The sequence below is a fragment of the Diceros bicornis genome, chromosome 19, assembly GCF_020826845.1.
Source record: "Diceros bicornis minor isolate mBicDic1 chromosome 19, mDicBic1.mat.cur, whole genome shotgun sequence".
NCBI lineage: Eukaryota > Metazoa > Chordata > Mammalia > Perissodactyla > Rhinocerotidae > Diceros > Diceros bicornis.
The window spans coordinates 14,326,810-14,346,240 of NC_080758.1; the positions used below are offsets into that span (position 1 = coordinate 14,326,810).

General features: G+C 46.9%; 1 protein-coding gene across 22 annotated transcripts in view; it reads left to right on the plus strand.

Annotated features, from left to right (window-relative positions):
- The window catches only part of ZMYND8 (zinc finger MYND-type containing 8), a 127,956-nt gene that overhangs the window by 99,189 nt on the left and 9,336 nt on the right, over window positions 1-19,431 (plus strand). For 11 of the 22 annotated variants that reach the window (XM_058562541.1, XM_058562547.1, XM_058562546.1 and 8 more), the window contains 6 exons: window positions 3,536-3,772; window positions 5,874-6,064; window positions 11,716-11,796; window positions 13,566-13,644; window positions 15,486-15,725; window positions 18,256-18,416. In XM_058562541.1, the coding sequence (XP_058418524.1) occupies window positions 3,536-3,772; window positions 5,874-6,064; window positions 11,716-11,796; window positions 13,566-13,644; window positions 15,486-15,725; window positions 18,256-18,416 (989 nt within the window). Of the gene's footprint in view, window positions 1-3,535; window positions 3,911-5,873; window positions 6,065-11,715; window positions 11,797-13,565; window positions 13,645-15,485; window positions 15,726-15,870; window positions 16,234-18,255; window positions 18,417-19,431 lie in introns of those variants that run through there. The other 11 variants (XM_058562535.1, XM_058562537.1, XM_058562543.1 and 8 more) reach the window with 2 other exon arrangements.

Below are 19,431 nucleotides of genomic sequence, written 5' to 3' on the forward strand. Positions count from 1 at the left end.
ACATGCCCAAGAAAGATAGTGGAGCATTGATTGGGGGCCCAGGAGGAACATTGCCTGAGGACAAATTGGACATTGTAGCCATAAAACCTTGTGTCCTTTGTGAGTAGTTTAAGGCGTAGCCAGCTTTAGTTTTTGACTCTGCCTGACTTTGCACGGGAGCTAGCTTCTCAAGCAAACCCTTGAGTAAGATTGGATTCTCTGCCCCTGGGGATTTCCTAGTCTGGCTGCGTAAAGCAAGTTGGGGATGAGCTTTGAGAATCTTCCCTTTGTGGTTGGGTCAGCCTGGGCTTCTTGGAGCCTCAGTTGTTACGGAGAGAGAATTCCTGCAGCTCATCAAAAGAGGACGAAATGTCTCTGAATGGTGGGATGGAGGCAAAGAGAGAAGTAGTTGATGAGGACAGGAAGGATAGACACCACACCACCCGAGTCATCTCTCAGATTTATGGATGGCCTCGGAAAAATCCGATTATGCTGTGGATTGGGGTTTGAGGGACCGACGCTGATGTTGCGGAGAACAATAGGAGTGGCATTTATTCCATGAGATTTGTGGGAGTATTTGGGTACAGATGGCAGTATTCCTGTGAATGATATATTTACACTGTTCCTTTCTTTCTGGAACAGACCTTTTGATTGATTGGTTTTATTCCTCTTCTGGAAAGGATTTGCGACAGATTGACAAGAATACATAACCATGAAACCAGATGAATATAAAGGAATCAGTGTAAAAGATGAAGGTAGAATAGTGAGGGGTGTGGGGAAAGGTTGTGTAGAGAAATATGTACTTCACCCTTCAGAGTTAGCAAAGTTGGGCATCTGTTTTGGCTTTGAGCTTCCTAGCAGTCAAAGCAAAAAGAGAAACACAGTCCCTTAAAAGATCTCTTCTTTTCCAAAAAATAGAAGAACACTCCAGTTGAGTAAATGAAGCAGAACTCTTCCTCGCACTGATGTCTGAAGGAAATTTCTCCAGGAGACCCTGAGTGTGTGGTGGATGATTAAGCTAAAGATGATTCTAAGACGTAATTCAGTTAAAGCAGCTTCCCAGGGGTTGGGGCAAGTCCATCTTAAATCCAGAGCCCCTTGATGGTGTTTTGGGTCTTGAAGGATCGGCTTCGTGTCAGACTCCATGTAGAGCGTCTTTTCAATGATGTGCTTTCTCTTATGAGTTTATTAAAGTGAAGGGCATTTTAGAGTGTGCTGTGGTGACCTCCAGCTTACCTTCAGCTAGGGATGCAGCTTATGCGTAGAATATGAATCTTCAGATAGCAAGACAGCTTTTATAGCTGGTAATCTCAGAACACAGGCCAAATAAAGCTCACTTAGAGACCTTTGCTGTGCTTACCCTGTAACGTCAGTCATTTCTATCCTTCTCTTAGAAAGTCCTCCCTGTAGGTACAAGACGGTGACCAGACTGGAATAAGGAGGTTAGTGTGATGGGGCACCTTCTGGAGTGCTGGACTTTAAGGGATTCACCCTTTTGGGGCTATAGGTGATTGATTAGATACTTCGAATTTCTAGGACAAATGGAATTTTCCATTGCCTCTTTTTTTTTTCTCTGTAAACCATCAGAATCCCCTAGAAATTAAACTGTTTTAGTGTCTAAATGATAACCCCCAAACAGCATTCGAGCCTGGAATCTTTTCAGATTGCACACTCCAGGTTTTTATTTGGAAAAGAGAGCCAGCTGTGACTACTGCAGAACCGTAACCCATCTGCAAAGCTGGCTGTTGGCTTTTGAAAATCATGCGAGAGAAAAGGACCTTTTTGTGAGCGCTCTTTGCCGGAGGAGGGAGGGACTAGGCTAGGTAATGAACAGTAACAATACATTTTTTGATCACATGGCAGAAAAGGGAGGCATTGAGGGTGCTTCTGCAGGTTAGAAACTCTGCCAGGGGGACTGCGCCTGGTGCAGGACTCTTAGAAGGGCCCAGTTCAGAGCCGCCTCTGCGCCTGGAAGGGGCAGGGTCATATCCAGTATCCGGCAGGTCATCCTGAGGAAGGGCGGGGCTCCGCACTGCAGGAGGAGCTCCCCTTCCAGCCCCACCTCGTGTTCTTGCCCACACACTTGGCTGAACTTTCCTCTCCAGAGGAGCAGAGGGCCAGCCAGATGTGATGACCACCAAGAGAGCCTCCAAGCCAGAAAAGTCAGCTTATCTTTCCCCTCACTCTCCCTGGCTTCCCCGAACCCACAGCTTACTGAAAATCCTCCCTAGAATAATCAAGCTCGCATCTTTTCTGGGTGATAGGAATCTAAATAGACAGGTGTAATCCTTATTAAAAGGAGTTTGATGTCAAGGCACATTGTCTAAGATCAGGGTGCTGACTTGCACCCGTGTTTTGTGTGTGATCCCGGGGCATCCTTTTTGGGGGGCAGGCTCACCTCACTAGTGGCTGGGACCTCTGCAGTGATGACTGACCCCAAGCACTCACGTGGTCGCCCCCTTCCGTGCTGCTCAGTGCTTCTGGCTCTAACCTGCCTCTGGCCACCCCTTACTGCCTACCCTCACTTACCAGAATGCTCCCTGTTCCTAAACACGTCTTGGCTAATGCTGTTCCCCTCCAGATTCTCACTTCTGCCTGTTGAAATCCCACCCCCACCCCCATAGCCCAGATCCTCCCAGAGAACGTTCTCCTTATGGCAGCTTTTTTCAAACTTTAGTCATTCACATTGATTATTTTTGCCGTTCCTATGTCCTGCTTGTATAATTATTGACTTCGTATTTTTATTTGAAGCGACTCACTCTAAAAAAAAACAACTAATTTTAGACTTAAATTGGATCACCACGCATTAGGTAAGCCAGTATTGTGTGCTGTACCTAAAAGATGGTGGCAGGAATAAATACAGTCAAAACAAAAGCAAGCTTCCTGAATTCTAGATAAATACCATTGTGTCGGGGAAGGTTCTGGCCTTGGGGTGAAATTCCCTTTAGCGGTAGGTGTCGAGACTATCAGCACCACGCTGAGACTTGGTGCTGGACAGAATCGGAAGAGATTAAAGGGGTACTTTTCTTTCTGGGTTACTTATGTTACCCAGGGCTTTGGCCCTTGGGAAGCCACCTGGTTCCCTGGGGTACATGCTCTGTAAGTTCCCCAGCCAAAGCGTTTCTCTTAATCTCTGGATTGACCGTGGCTGGGTCTTTCTCGAAGTACTTACCCAATTCTCACTTGGTAAAACAAGACCCTTGCAGTGATCCTTGTCATCCACTGCCCCGTCCACCAGTTGGGGGTTTGGCTTGAGGGCAGGGACTGGGTCTCGTTTGCCCTATTTCCCCCAGAGGCCTTGACATGTGTCTCAGATGTGAGCAAATGCTCACTAAAGGCGGCTGATACTGTGTGAGATAGAAGATGCTGCAGAAGCGGTCGAAGTGTGTAAGATGAGAATGTGCTTCCTTGGTCGGGGCATCCTTGATGTGCTGAATTTGTTCAGCATTCCTGGCCTTGGGTTGTTTCCCCCAGAATTTGCTGGCAGAGAGACCCTGCTGGCGAACCTGAATCAAATCTACTTTTTTCTGTTTTTTTGTTCACGCATTGGCTTTAGTTGTAGGTAAAGCTCCACCGTCCACCACGGCAGGCAGCCAGTCTCCCCCTGAAACGCCGGTCCTCACCCGCTCTTCCACCCAAACTCCCACGGCTGGTGTCACGGCTACCACCAGCACCACGTCCACGGTCACGGCCCCGGCCGCCGCCGCCACAGGAAGCCCGGTGAAAAAGCAGAGGCCGCTTTTACCGAAGGAGACTGCCCCGGCCGTGCAGCGGGTCGTGTGGAACTCATCAAGTAAGTTTCAAACGTCCTCCCAAAAGTGGCACATGCAGAAGATGCAGCGCCAGCAGCAGCAGCAGCAGCAGCAAAACCAGCAACAGCAGCCTCAGTCTTCCCAGGGGACGAGATATCAGACCAGACAGGCTGTGAAAGGTACCAAGCCTCCCCTTCTGCTCTCCGTGGCGCCCGGTCCCTTTTTGCCACATGGACAGGAGAAAAACCATTGTTGTTTTATTTTTTGAGTTCTCCTTTGTTTCCTGGCCATTGTATCCTGAAGGCCTTACACATTCCACTTGGCATAATTTTTAAAACTTGTTTTGCAACTTGGATTTTTACTTTTATTTATTTTTTTATTTTATAAAAAACAATACGTGCATAGATTCTCCTTAGAAAGGGGTAAAATATTTACACAAAAATTTCTTGTGTTGATTGACCTTCCATTTCATTTTCCACCCTTTCTTAGTGGCCACTCTTAACTGTAAAACTCTTTTTTATGCATGTATGCATATATATTTTTTTATATATATATATATATATATATATGACTTCATAAAAATATTACTTTTTTTTTTTTCCTTTTTCCTTTTTTAAAACATAAAAATGGTACCATTCTTGCTTTTTTTCACCCATCAGCATGTTTTGGAGGTCTGTCCATGTCACTACATAGAGATCTACCTTATTCTTTTGGACTGCTGCATAGTATTCCATAGTTTATTTAAAGTATTCCCCTACTGATGGGCATTTAGGATTTTCCAGTTTTTTCCTTTTGTAAGCAGTGCTGCAATGAATACCTTTGGATAAGTTTCCTTGTGCACATGCATGAAGCCCTTGGCATTATTTTGGAGAGTGCAGTGGGAGCAGTAGGAAGCAAAGGCTACCTTGATAACTAGGGATCAGCCACACACAAAAGAAGAGCCAGCATCAAGTACCAGTTGCTGAAGTTGTGGAATCAAAACTCCCACCAGCCATGCAGCACGCTCCACCTGGAGCTGATGTAAGGCCAAAGAAGGTGCCATCTGATGGGTACCCGTGTGCCCAGCTTTTGTGAGCCCTGATGTAGATCTAGTCCTACAGGGAAACCTGCAACTAGATCCTTGAAGGTCAGGCTCCTTGGTTGAAGCTCTCGCATAGTGAGTGCACCCTAGTGAGTAGAACTCTTAAGAGTAGCAGGATGGGAAGTTGAGAGTAGCCGAATCTTGAATTGTCCCACAATGAAACCCTTCAAAGGTTGAGGCAGGTGGAGACTGAAAGATTGGACAGGCAAAGTCGGAGTAGAGCCGATGGATCCTGCTGTGTACAAAGTTGGTGGGTAGAACTGAAGCTAGGACATTTGAGATTGAGATGACCAGTTCCCGTCTGCTGTCTTCATGGCCCATGAGCATTATGAGCCGTCCCCAGGGGAATATAGGTGCTGGCAAGAAGCAGCTCATTGACAGGATGGTTCTCAATTTGTAGATTGTCCTGTGTCAAAGATAAACAAAGCTGGACACTAGTTAAAGGCGTAAGGACAGATTTTAATCAGTAATATACTATTGCAATAGGGAAAACAGTCCAGTGTGAATTGAAGTCAACTGCGATTTGTACAAAGGTGACTGGGTGTTTCAAAGGGAGAATGAGGGAGAAGGGAGGCGGGCGAGTGGGGACTCAGTAAGAGTCAGGGTGTGAAAAATTATAAAAAGCGGGAAGGGGGATTGCTCCATCTGAAACCTGTTTGCTGACTGGCATTGAAGTTGGGTTCCTACCCTCCCACAGAGCCTGGGAGACGGGGCCCTATCCTCAGGTATTGGTTGGAACAAATAGTCAATTCAGTTGGCAGCCTTGAATTTTCTCAGGCAGGCACTGTAAGAGGGCCTGGGGTCATCCTAGAGATGCGGCCTTGAGCTGTTCAAAGCTGTGTTAGTATTTGCCCCAGTCTTTATAGGCCAAGGTTGAGGCCTATTTGAGAAAGGGCTCAGAGGAGCCTGGCTAGAGTTTGGTCCAGGGTAGAATTTTTGTCACTTGAAAGTAGAAAAGCTCACAGGGCACATATCAAGGGCTCCACTCCCACACCACAGCTCTGTGCTGGGATGGGCCCTTCCCACGGCAGTGGGGTGACCAGGACCCTTTGCTTTCCTAGCTGTCCAGCAGAAGGAGATCACGCAGAGCCCGTCCACCTCCACCATCACCCTGGTGACCAGCACTCAGTCGTCGCCCCTGGTCACCAGCTCCGGGTCCACGAGCACCCTCGCCTCTTCAGTCAGCGCAGACCTGCCCATTGCTACCGCCTCCGCTGACGTCGCCGCGGACATTGCCAAGTACACTAGCAAAGTGAGTACCAGCAGGCCCCTGGCAGGATGTCAGAGGACCAGCTTCCTGACGGGAACCACGGGGTCATGACCTCGCAGTTTTAGTGGGGAATCTAGGAGGGAAAACCTTGTTTTACTGAGGATCTCCAAGACCAGACTCTTCCATTTGGGTCTAAAGTTGGATCTAACCAGAGAAATATAGAATGGACTGAATCTAGAGGGCTTAGATTCTTCTTCTTCTTTTTTTTATTTTTTGTGAGGAAGATCAGCCCTGAGCTACCATCCGTGCTAATCCTCCTCTTTTTGCTGAGAAAGACTGGCCCAGAGCTAACATCTATTGCCAATCCTCCTCCTTTTTTTCCCTTTTTCTCCCCAAGGCCCCAGTAGATAGTTGTATGTCATAGCTGCACATCCTTCTAGTTGCTGTATGTGGGACGCGGCCTCAGCATGGCCGGAGAAGCGGTGCATCGGTGTGCGCCCGGGATCCGAACTCGGGCCGCCAGCAGCGGAGCACGCGCAGTTAACTGCTAAGCCATTGGGCCAGCCCGCTGAGGGCTTAGATTCTAAAATCAGCACATAGCAGGATAATGACATAGAATCAAAATTACCCTTCAGATTCAAGTCACTCATTAAGGACAGATTTTCCCTAAGCATTGAAACAAGTTTCTGTTCTTTCAGTTAACCACAGACCAAGGGGTTGGTTTGCATTTAGAAGCCATGGGGAACCAATGTGACAGAGGCATAAACGTGAGACTTGTAAGGTACAACGTCTGCACCTAGATGTTTCTAGGAGCCAGAATGGACTGGGGAGTAGTGGGTTCCCCCGCTGACTCATCCCCCCACCCTGGGCCACACTCCTCGTGAGTGGCCTGGGGGGCAGGATTCCCTGATGTGGGTTCACTTGTGGGCTCTCTCTCAGCACCAGCTCTTGCCTTTTATCTCTTAACTTACTGAGTGCTTTTATGCTCATTGTTGAATCCGGTGGATAAAACCTGCAGCTCTCCTCACTGTCGTACAAGTGCCCTGGAGAGCTGTGCAGGTGCATATCAATAGAGCACTTGGCAGTCATAACAACCACCAGATTGTCAGCTCCATGAGGGCAGGATTCTGTCTGTTTTGCTCACTGCCAGGGCCTAGAACCATGTCTGCACATAGTAGGTGCTTGATTCATAGTTGTCGAATGAATGCGTATTGTTGCCTAACTTCTTGTCATTGGGCTTATTACTATCAGTAACTATTGATAGTAGCTAATGAGTAATAATCTACTAAGAGTATTTAGTAAATTACCAAGTAGGCAATAATAATAATGAGTAAACTATTCAAGTTTCTAGACAGAATGAATGACAGTAGGTGAGAACAGTCGTTTCTAGGATTCTTGAAATTTCATGATAAAGAGTTGCTTTATTATGTTGTGTTAAAGGTAGAATCTTTTTTAGTTCTGGATGGTGAGAGACCGTATATATAATTTTTTACCAATGAGTTTTTGTCGGTCATTTTTTTATTCCTTTTATCTAAGAGTATTAGTTACCTGTGGCTGCATAACCGATTGCTGCAAAACGTAGCAGTTGAAAACAACACACATTTCTTGGCTCACGGTTTCCGTGGGCGTGGAGTCTGGGCACGGCTCCGCTGGGTCCTCTGCTCTGGGCCCTCTGGCAGGCTATAGTTGAGGTGCCTGCTAGGGTTGAGGTTTCATCTGAAGGTGCGATTGGGAAAGGATCCACTTCACTTAAGTGATTGTGAGCAGGATTCACTTCCTCGAGGGCTTTTGGGCTGAGGCCTCAGTTCCTAGCTGGCTGTTGGCTGGAGGGTGCCCTCAGTTCCTTGCCAGGTGGGCCTTCTCAGCATGGCAGCTTGCTTCCTTTAAGCGTGTTAGAGAAAGCCTGCTAGCAAGACGGAAGTCACAGTGTTGCATAGCGTAATTGCAGAAGTGGCATCCCATTACCTTTGCCACATTCTGTTGGTTAAAAGCAGGTCGCTAGGCCCGCCCACACTCGAAGGAGGGCAGATTACACAAGGGCACAAGTACCAGAGCGCTGGGATCTTTGGGAGCCATCTTCAAATCCGTCTGTCGCACTAGCTAGGATGAAGTGGCATTAGCTGATGTTTGCATGGCGTTTACTTGGGGCCACACACGGCTCCAAGCGCTTTGTGTACATTACTTACTCAGTCTTCATGACAAATTGATGAGGTGTAGTACTGTTATCCACCCCCGTTTTATAGATGAGAAAACTGAGGCCCAGCGAGGTTACACAACTTATCTAGGGTCACACCATCAGTGAATGGCTGAGCTGGGATTTGAATGGCAGCAGCCAGGATCTAAAGAGTGCTCTTTACCTGGCTTTGAGCTGGTTTCTGAATTTACACCAAGCCTGCTGACCACAGATGTCCAGTGTCCACAAGCTGATTGTTCTTGTACATGGGTTTTTTTTTTTTTTTTTTGTGAGGAAGATTAGCCCTGAGCTAACACCTGTTGCCAATCCTCCTCTTTTTGCCAAGGAAGATTGATCCTGGGCTAACATCTGTGCCCACCTTCCTCTACTTTATATGGGACGCCTCCACAGCATGGCTTGACAGACCGTGCGTTGGTGCGCGCCTGGGACCTGAACCTGTGAACCCAGGGCCGCCGAAGTGGAGCACGCGCACTTAACTGCTACGCCACCAGGCCGGCCCCACACGTGGCTATTTTTTTTTTTGTCAGGAAGATCAGCCCTGAGCTAACATCCATGCTAATCCTCCTCTTTTTGCTGAGGAAGACCGGCTTTGAGCTAACATCTATTGCCAATCCTCCTTTTTATCCTCAAAGCCCCAGTAGATAGTTGTATGTCATAGTTGCACATCCCTCTAGTTGCTGTATGTGGGACACGGCCTCAGCATGGCTGGAGCAGCGGTGCGTCGGTGCACGCCCGGAATCCGAACCCGGGCCGTCAGTAGTGGAGCTCGCTCACTTAACTGCTAAGACGTGGCTTTTTTTTAAGTAGCCCCACTTCATTAAGATTCAGTGTGTCTAAAGAGATCATCAGAACTAGTCTTGGGGACAACTTGGTCTCTTATTTAGTATATCTGTCCCCTTCTTGAATGAAATGCATGAATTGTTATCAAGTCCCTCAGTTTCAGAACAGGAAGGATTCAAGTGTCAGTTATCTGTTGTCCTCAAGACTTTTGTCTTACCTGTTGACGACTTGAACTACTATTGATTTAATATTTTTATTTAAATTAAATTAAATTTTATTTAAATTAAATTAAATTAAAGAGCTTAAGTAAAATTAAGTTTATCCTCACCAGATACTGTTCCTTGTCAAGGCTTGAAGCCTACGTCCATTTTCCTTTCGTTAAAAAGAGAGATTGTCATGAAAGTGTTAACGACATACTGGCACCAAACTGAGACTTTCTTCCTAACATGATCCGTAGGATTCCAAGAGAATTGAAGGGGGGGGGAGTTTTTTCGTTACTGATTTAAGAAGATGTCTGGTATTGCCCAAATGGTCTCTTGTTCTGTTTGCAGTTGACCCTTGTGTCACACCTTCCATTGATTTGGTCCAAGCTGTCTATTTACAGATGGGAAAACTGAGGCTTGCAGAGTACATCTGGCTAGTGGTTTGTGCCGAACTAGTTTTCTCAGCTTCTGCAGCCATTTTTATTCCATTACCTTCTGCCTCCTCCTTTACTCAACAAAATTGAGGAACGAACTTTCTGATAGACATTTTCTTTGCAGTTAGGAAAATGAACACAGTGACATATTTTTGGAGCTGATGAACTTTCCTGTCTCTGAGGTGACCCGGAGTTGAAGACCCAGATTTGTGTGTTTTGGCAGATGGGCCCTCTTTATTAATGTTGAGTTCTTTGCTATATTTGGAAGTAAGAGTGAAAGTCCGTCCACAAATTCATGATTTCTTAAAAATGGAATGTAACCATTGCATTAGTGATGTATTGAATTTCATCCACTTTCTAAAGTTTTCTTGTAAAGCAATTCTGTTTTAATATTTTAAACTGACGTGGTTGGTGCAGTGGGGTAAGGAGGCGCATACAGAATGACCAACTCGTAAAGCTGCATAAAGCACGTGGTTTTGCTGGCAGCATCCCGGTGTGGCCGCTGCAGCAGGCTGGAAGCGGAAATCTCAACAGATATTTTATTCATTTTCCTCTCATTTGGGGTGAATTTGGGATTACTATTTTGGGAGTTGGCAGCAGTTTTGCAATTACATGCTCATGTGAATTTATTTTTCTGTAAAGACAAGATGAGCAAGTATTTCTTCATGAACACCTACTCTGCGGCAGGTGCTGAACCACCGTCTTCGTGTGGCTTTCTCGTTTAATCCTTGTGCACACCCTCCAGGGGGCACTCTTATTATCCTTGTGTTCTACATGGGGAAACCGAGGCTCAGAGAGAGCGTGGATGGTAAGAGGTAATGGTAGGAACAACTCGGGCAGATACGAGGGTGCTGTTTGTCCTGCCTTCTTACTGAAGTGGAGCAGGCTGTGAAACACAGGGAGACGGGGCAGCAGCCAGGCCTGGCCTGAGACCTGGCTTAGGCTCCTGTCCCCTCCTCTTTCTCCTGTGATGCAGGAGGGGTCAGCCGGCAAGTGGGAGGTAGAAGAGAAATTCATCCTGCAAATAACTATTCGGTCAGCAGATATAGGGTGCCTGCTGCGTGGACCTGAGCTGATGTCACAAACTTGCTGATGCCCTCAGGGATCAGATAATTAAAGAAAAGGAAGATAGGAAACAAACTAGAAAGGTAGTGCCCTCACCAAAGGCATTAAAATGACAAACCAGCTCTCTCCACATGATGGACTCTATTATTCGTCCATGAAAAGGAGTGAATTACTGATACACCCTGCAACACAGATGAATCTTGAAAACTTTGTGCTAAGTCCACAAGGCAGTCACAAAGGACCATGGATGATTCCATGTATATGAAATATCTAGATTAAGCAAATCCATAGGATTAGAAAGCGGAATAGTGGTTGTCAGGGCCCCAGGGGGCGATGGGGATCTTAGGAGGTTAAGGGGGCATGGAGTTTCTTTTTGGGGTAATGAAAAGGTTCTGAAATTGATTGTGGTGATGGAGGTACAACTCTGAATATACTAAAAGCCATAGAATTGTACACTGTAAATGGGTGGATTGTATGGTATATGAATGATATCGCAATAAAACATTTTTTTTAAGGGGAGTGCATTTAAAAACAATAGCAACAAAACAATCTCTCCCTCGAACTCACTGTGTTGGCCAAATTAAACATATCCGGGGGCCACATTTGGTCTCCCCAGTTTGTCTGTGGCTATGGAAACTAGCTTTATGGTTGTGAACTACCTCCACAATATGAGACAGGGAATTGGTGGGTGAATTCCTTACCCTGGTGTACACCAGGGTTTCTCAACCTTGGTGCTAGTGACATTTTGGGTTGGATAATTCTTTATCGTGGGGGCTGTTCTGGACACTGTAGGATACTTAGCATATCTCTGGCTTCCCCCTATTAGAGGCCAGTAGCACTCTCCACCCCACCCCCTCCCCCACCAGTCTTGACAACCAAAAATGTCAAATGTCCCATGAGGGACAAAATCGCCTCCAATTGAGAGCCACTGCTTTATCCAGATAGATTTTAGATATATGTCATCTAGAAAAGCCTCAGGGAAGTGATCACTGAATTGTTTCTGTTTTTATCTTTCAGATGATGGATGCAATAAAAGGAACGATGACAGAAATATACAACGACCTTTCTAAAAACACTACTGGAAGCACAATAGCCGAGGTCAGAGATGACACAGTAATTCCTTATTTGCTAAGGGTGTTTTATGGCTGCTGCAAGCTGGGGCCGTGAAGAAGCTCCTCTGGAAATCCAGCAAGCAGCTTGCTCTGTTGAGTGTGGTCATTGCCGAGGGTGTTTCTTCATTTGGCCAGAAGGCTGGCGCTGCGGAGACAACCCTGCTTTGTGTAATCAGTTCACGTCTAATAAAACAGCCAAAGCCAGAGCCTGAGTTAACCCAGTGGTGAAACGGGAAACCAGTTATTTTGGCTTTATATAAAGTTGTCTCCTTGATCTTCTCCATAAGTTGGGATGTTTGTATACAAGTGATCCTTGCTGTCCATGAATTTGTGCGCTGAGCCTCCACAATTAGGTGATTGCCTAGCGAACAGAGTGGTTAAAACATTAAAATGTCCACTAATGAAGCGACCATTTATAAAAATAGACCTCCCGGAACTTCCCTCTTAGGCCAGTTTGCTTCAAGCCAGATGCAGATGGGTCACTGGTGAGGTGACAGGTGGTGGGATTTCTTGAGGTCATTAAAGGGATGTTGGAGAACTGGGAACTCCATGCCAAAGCCATTGACTGATGAGCCAGGGGTAGGCTGGCACTCAGACAGAACATCTTCAGGAAGGCGTCCTGATGGCTTTCAACAGAGAACAGTGTGAATATAAAGGTTTGAGAGAGGCCCCGAGAGAAATCAGTGGATCCCCTTGGATATTTTTGTTACTCTGACCCTATTTACGATGATGCTGGGGATGTCAAACAAGAATGGAAAATATTGCTTTAGAAACAACACCCCCCACTCCCGCCCCCACTACCATACTTCATTCTGTTTTGTTCATTTTAAGAATTGGCATGTGATTGAAAGTACAGATCTATAATGTCTCGCTTGAAACCTTGGGTCCAGATGTGTGCCAGAATTTTTCAGGTTTTAAAGAGATAATATGCAATTAGATACAACATTTCTGCAGCGAAACAGAATTGTTCAGACCATGTGGGATAAATCAGGATTTCTCAACCTCAGCACTACTGACATTTGTGCCAGATAATTCTTTGTTGTTGGGGTTTTCTGCACGTTGTAGGATGTTTAGCAGCATCCCTGGCCTCTACCCACTAGATGCCAATAGCATCCACCTGTTGTGACAACCTCAAATGTCTCCAGACACTGCAATGTCATGGAGGGAGAGGGGAGAGCTCTTTGAGAATCACTATAATAATTAAACACTGTAATAGCTTCATATCAGTTCAGATTGAGTTTAATTTTTCCCCTTCCAAATGAATTTAGCCCCAAACTTACCCCTCCCCCAAAAAATTCCCTTTGGTTTTTAGAGATATTAGACTTTGGAATTTCAGGTGAATGACTGTGGACCTCACCTAAAATGTTAGGTAAGAGGTGAGATAAAACTATCTATTTGTTTTAGTTTGACTTCTTTAGACCAAAGTCCTAATCAAACCTTTTATGTTTTATTTATTATGAGAATCTGGTCCTTGTTTTCACTTTAAGTGGCTTTTCTGAAGCCAGTATTTCTTGGGAAAGATGGACTGCTTGTATTCGGTTTTCTTGAAACAGACTTTCTCGTGAATTTGGGTGAATGCACTGACACCCGCCTCTCTGGCCTGTGGCTGTGGGAGGATGGGCACAGGTCCAGGCTGCCTGCTCCTCGATTCACTGCGTGACGTTAACCCTCAGAGGGGTGAGAGCTGGAGCTCCTGAGCCTGTTGGTGACGGGCACCCAGATGTGCTTTTGAAGCCTCACTCTTCCTCCTTACAGATTCGCAGGCTGAGGATCGAGATCGAGAAGCTTCAGTGGCTGCACCAGCAAGAGCTGTCCGAGATGAAACACAACTTGGGTGAGGCTGGGGCTCGGGCTGTGTGGGGGAAGGCGTTGGGTGTGAGCTTCCCTGCACCACTGGAGTAGGGCCCAGATGTGAACTGAGTCAAAAGTGGGCTGTGGGGGATGCACCACTCCTGGGGAGACCCCAGAATCCTGGAGCGTCTAACCTGGGGAAACCAGAGAGCAGAGCAGGTGTTGGTGGGAACCCGCCCTTCCTTTCTTCAGAGTACCGACATCAGCAACAAAATAACAGTTAACAGCAGTAGTAGCGGCTCCTACTTACTGAACTCTTAACTTGTGCCAGGAACCGTTTTAAGGACTTTTTCATGAAATAACTGATTTAACTCTTACAGAAACTGTTATAAAGGGCTCTGTTATTCTAGTTTTCAGGTGGAGAGACTGAGGCACAGATATGTTGAGGAAGTTGTTCACAGTCACACAGCCGTGATTCACGTCTGGCACTCTGGCTCCGGACTGTCCCTCCTAACCATTGAACGTTGGGCATATAACAAATTCTGTGTGCCTCACACTGCAGAGAAAGCTCCTTTGTTGGTTCGTGGGTTAGATTGATGTTGCGCCTGCCGTTCTGTGTAGATATTCTTAAAGGTTCCGCCACCCAAAGGTAGAGCAGTTTCTTTCAGACGCTCGTGTAGTATTAGCCTCAGAGTCAGGAAACCCGCAGCTCTCTTGTTAGGGAGGCCCGCCCAGGTGTGCCCACCTGCTCACAGGCGATTCCTGTTAAATCAGGCATTGCAGACTGAAATCGTCATGAAACCAGCGAGAGAGGAGCCTTGCGCTCCTCAGCTTATTGCCGTGAAGGACGATTATATGGATGTTGCTGCTGCTTCTGGTTTTTCCAGTAGAATCAAGGAATCTATTTTTATGCAGAATCTCTCTATTTTTAAAGTATTGGCCACACATTTGAAAAAAATATGCGTGGGCTAGGCTAGCCAGAACTTGCTGTGGTTTGCAGGCTCCCTTAAAGTCAGTTATGAGTAATGGAAAGGTTGTTTCTGGCCATAAGTGTTTTTTGTTTTCTTGATGAGGGGTTAATTTTCTTTACTGGTATTTTTTGAAGGTTTTTTTTTTTTTTTTTTTAATTTCAACAAGAGGATTTTAAGGAATTGAGGATACTTTTATTTCAGTGTGCAGGTCACTCTTGGGTGAATTGCATATGCACTTATTGTCTGAAGTAAAGTTAGACAAATCTCAGTGAGCTGAGCAGGTTGATAGTTGTCCTATTAGCATAATGATGAACCACAACGCCCAGTCCGGTAGATTTGATCTACCGCCACTAAATACTAAAAAGAAGCCGTGTCCGAGTTCTAGTTGCAGATCTGCCCTTATTAGCTGTGTGCCTCAGTTTCCTCATCTGTGGAAGGGCTTTATAGTAGTGCTTACATCATAGGATTGTATAAGGGTTAAATGAGTTAATAGAAGGTACTTAGAACAGCGCCTGTGTCTAGTAGGTGCCGTATAACTATTTGATTGATTAAGAAAAAAGGCTTATACTAATGGTAAAACTCAGAGTGAGTTTAGTGGAAATGGTTTCGAGGGTTCCTTAAGGGCCTCTTACAGAATCACCGTGGTGTTCCCCTTATCTCAATGCGAGGCGCCTGACGTTCATTATCACGAGCAGCTCCATCGGGTCGGTGTGGCGAATGCCTGTTTTACAGATGAGACACGGGGCTTAGGGAAGCGGAGTTCCCCTCCCGGGGTCACACCGCTGGGGCGTCTCCCAGCCAGGATTCACACCGCGTCTGTCGGAGTCCGCTTCTTGTCTGATCTGGTGTGAAGAACCTCACGCCCGGGGCTGGAGCCGGGGTGAAGCCGGTGTCCTGTCCCCTCCTCTGTCAGAGCTGACCATGGCGGAGATGCGGCAGAGCCTGGAGCAGGAGCGGGACCGGCTCATCGCCGAGGTGAAGAAGCAGCTGGAGCTGGAGAGGCAGCAGGCGGTGGACGAGACCAAGAAGAAGCAGTGGTGTGCCAACTGCAAGAAGGAAGCCATCTTCTACTGCTGCTGGAACACCAGCTACTGTGACTACCCCTGCCAGCAGGCCCACTGGCCCGAGCACATGAAGTCCTGTACCCAGTCAGGTACGCACGAGGGCGCCGCCTGTCCCAGGCTGCGGTGGGGCGGGCCCTCGGCCCTGCCACGGGGCCGCGGAGGGGGCTGACGCGGCGAGGGTGGCCTGCCCAGTCCCTCGCCACCCTCGCAAACAGCCGTGTCTCTTACGCACAGAGAGCAGCATGCAGGCACATAGCTGAGACTCGAGGCACAGGTGTTTAGAACCTCTGACCTTCTTTGTGTTGTTTGCCAAAGTCTGGGGCTTGTAATGACAACCTAGAGGACTTCAGTTTCATGTGAGTTTCAGTGGTTGTTCCCCTCTTCCCTGTCCCCCAGTCCTCGGCAATGACGAGGCATTTGTGGTGGTTATAACTGAGGAGGCGCTACTGGCATCTAGAAGGTAGAGGCCAGGGATGCTGCTCAACACCTAAGGAGGCACAGGATAGCTCCCCACAACAGAGAATGATCTGGCCCAAAATGTCAGTAGTACTGAAGTTGAGAAATCCTGCTTTTTACGTAATGCTGGACTCACAGCTTTTTTTTTTGTGAGGAAGATCAGCCCTGAGCTGACATCCATGCCCGTCTTCCTCTACTTTATGTGGGCCGCCGCCGCAGCATGGCCTGACAAGCCGTGCGTCGGTGCACGCCCAGGATCTGAACCCAGGCCGCCAACAGCGGAGTGCGTGCACTTAACCGGGGCCGGCCCTCACGGCTTTAAATAATAAGGATTCTCAGTTCTTATGTGAAGGAGAAAGTATTGGTTTGGAACTAATCTGTTTTTGTAATCTCTTTCTAACACAGAGCAAGCAGATCTCAGGCCAGGGGACTCCAGCAGGAAACACTGTCTAGTTAGAATATATTAATAATATTTTAAAAGTAATTTTTACAGTTAGCTTTTATTTATGGCAAATAATATTAGCTTTATATGGTTAGAGTTAAAAGTCTCCATTTTAAAGAATTTATTTAAATAAAAAGAGCATAAATAGGGGTCGGCCAGGTGGCGCAAGCAGTTAAGTGTGTGCACTCTGCTGCAACGGCCCCAGGGTTTGCCAGTTCGGATCCTGGGCACGCACTGATGCACTGCTTGTCAAGCCATGCTGTGGCAGCGTCCCATATAAAGTAGAGGAAGATGGGCACAGATGTTAGCGCAGGGCCAGTCTTCCTCAACAAAAAAAGAGGAGGATTGGCAGATGTTAGCTCAGGGCCGATCTTCCTTACCAAAACAAAACAAAAAAAATAGCATAAATAATATGACAAGGCAGTATGTCTTTGAATTGGCCCAATTTTCAAAGGTGCTGTATGAACGACCAAGTTTGAGAGGTACTCTCTAGACCAGGGGTTGGCAAACTTTTTTTGTGAACGTCCAGGGAGTAAATATTTTAGGATTTGTGGGCCATGTGGTATTGAAACTGCTCAACTTGTAGGGTGAAAGCAGCCATAGACAATATGTAATGGCAGGCGTGCCTGTGTTCCAATAAAACTTTATTTACCAAAGCAGGTGGGACTAGTTTGCTGACTCCTGCTCTCGACAGATCTTCTGTTATTTTGTCGTTTTTAAAAAGGCAATATTGAACCATATGTTGCCGTGTCGTTTAAGCTGCTTTGGGGTGGTGTCTTTTTTTTTTTTTTTTTTTTTGGTGAGGAAGATCAGCCCTGTGCTAACATCTGCCAATCCTCCTCTTTTTTTTTTTTTTTTTGCTGAGGAAGACTGGCCCTGGGCTAACATCTGTGCCCATCTTCCTCCACTTTATATGGGACACTGCCACAGCATGGCTTGCTAAGCGGTGCGTCAGTGCGCGCCAGGGATCCGAATCGGGGAACCCCGGGCCGCCGAAGCAGAGCGTGTGCGCTTAACCGCTGCGCCACCGGGCCGGCCCCGGGGAGGTGTCTTCTTAATAGCGACTTGAATCTGTTCCTGTAGTGGAGTTCAATTCCCCTGAGTTCTGAAGTGTGTCTGATGACCCTTTTGCCGTTGCTACAAGATGGCCCAGCTGTCCTTCAGCTGCCCTGTCTTTGTGGCGTCATAATGTCCATCCTTCTGCAATTCTTCTCAAACATCCTGTTTTTCCATTTGTCCAAGTTTTTACCCTGTCCAGATGCCCTGTGCCTCTGACATCATGTTGCTTTGCACGTGGATTTCCCTGCCCTGCCTCAGACGGAAGCAAGTCCATGGGGCTAAAATAGGTCTAAACTTAGCAATTACGAAATGAGCATTCTAGATCGGCAGTAGCTGGCTCTTGCTCATGAGCTTTATTTGTTCCGCAACAAATCTGCTTTCGTCTCCAGGATGAATTAATAAACCCTGAATTGGTAACTATTAAAAATCAACATGTTTTCACACGAAGTCTGGAATTCCAGCTTCTGGAAAACTTGGGAGCCGTGGCCTTGGGCCTGCACTCGTGCCCTGCGTGGGGCTGAGGAGCAGCTGCCTCCGTTAGAGATGGTGGTTGGGTCAGCGTTGTGCTGAGCCGCTGTCGTGTAGCGCAGAGCGGGCCCCTCTGCAGGGCTGGAAGCCATGGTCCTCGGGTTACACCTGGCTTCTCTCCCCGTTGCCCCCAGCTACTGCCCCTCAGCAGGAAGCAGATGCTGAGGTGAACACGGAAACACTAAACAAGCCGTCCCAGGGAAGCTCCTCCAGCGCACAGGCAGCCGCTCCAGAAACGGCCGGTGCCTCGAAAGAGAAGGAGACGCCAGCTGAGAAAAACAAGGACAGTGGCTCCGTGAGTATCCTCATGCCTTCAGCCAGTGACACCAACCCTTTGGCGGGAGGTGTGTGTTTAGAACAGCCTTGTCCCATAGAAGCTTCTGTGATGATGGAAATGTTCTGTATCTGCTCTGCCCAGTATGGTAGCCACCGGTCACATGTGGCGCTTGAGCACTTGAACTGTGGCTAGTGTGATCAAGGACCAGAATTTTGTGTGTGTGTGTGTGTGTGTGTGTGTGTGTGTGTGAGGAAGATCAGCCCTGAGCTAACATCCATGCTAATCCTCCTCTTTTTGCTGAGCAAGACCGGTTCTGAGCTAACATCTATTGCCAGTCCTCCTCCTTTGTTTCCCCCAAAGCCCCAGTAGATAGTTGTATGTCATAGTTGCACATCCTTCTAGTTGCTGTATGTGGGACGCGGCCTCAGCATGGCCGGAGAAGCGGTGTGTAGGTGCTCGCCCGGGATCTGGACCCGGGCCGCCAGCAGCGGAGTGCGCGCACTTAACCACTAAGCCACGGGGCCGGCCCGAGGACCAGAATTTTAAATTATATTTAATTATAATTCATTTAAATACAAATAGTCACATGTGGCTAGTGGCTGCCATATTGGATGGTGAAGGCTGCCCCTCATAGCTTCCCAGTGTCGTGTGGTGTATGTAACATGGATTGTATGCAAATGTTATTTTAGGCAGCACGTTGATAATTTTTTACATTTTTAGTCATGTATTTATTTCAATATGTATTAGGTAGAAATAAGTATCCCATCAGTCAAAACCCATTGATTTCATTGATATTATTGCCTAGTAGGAGATTAATGTGACATAAAAATGAATTAATTTTGAAGTAATATATTTCCTTTTTGGATATGGCAAAAATCTGGAGGGTGGGTAGGTCAGTGAATGAAGTTGATGAAACAGTGAATGTTCTAGAAGCTGAGGCTATAGGGTTGAGTAAGGGGCCATCCCAGTGTGGTGTTCAGCCTGCTCATTTGGGGAGACGTAGTACAGGCGTAGGGCCACCCCAGCTGAGCTG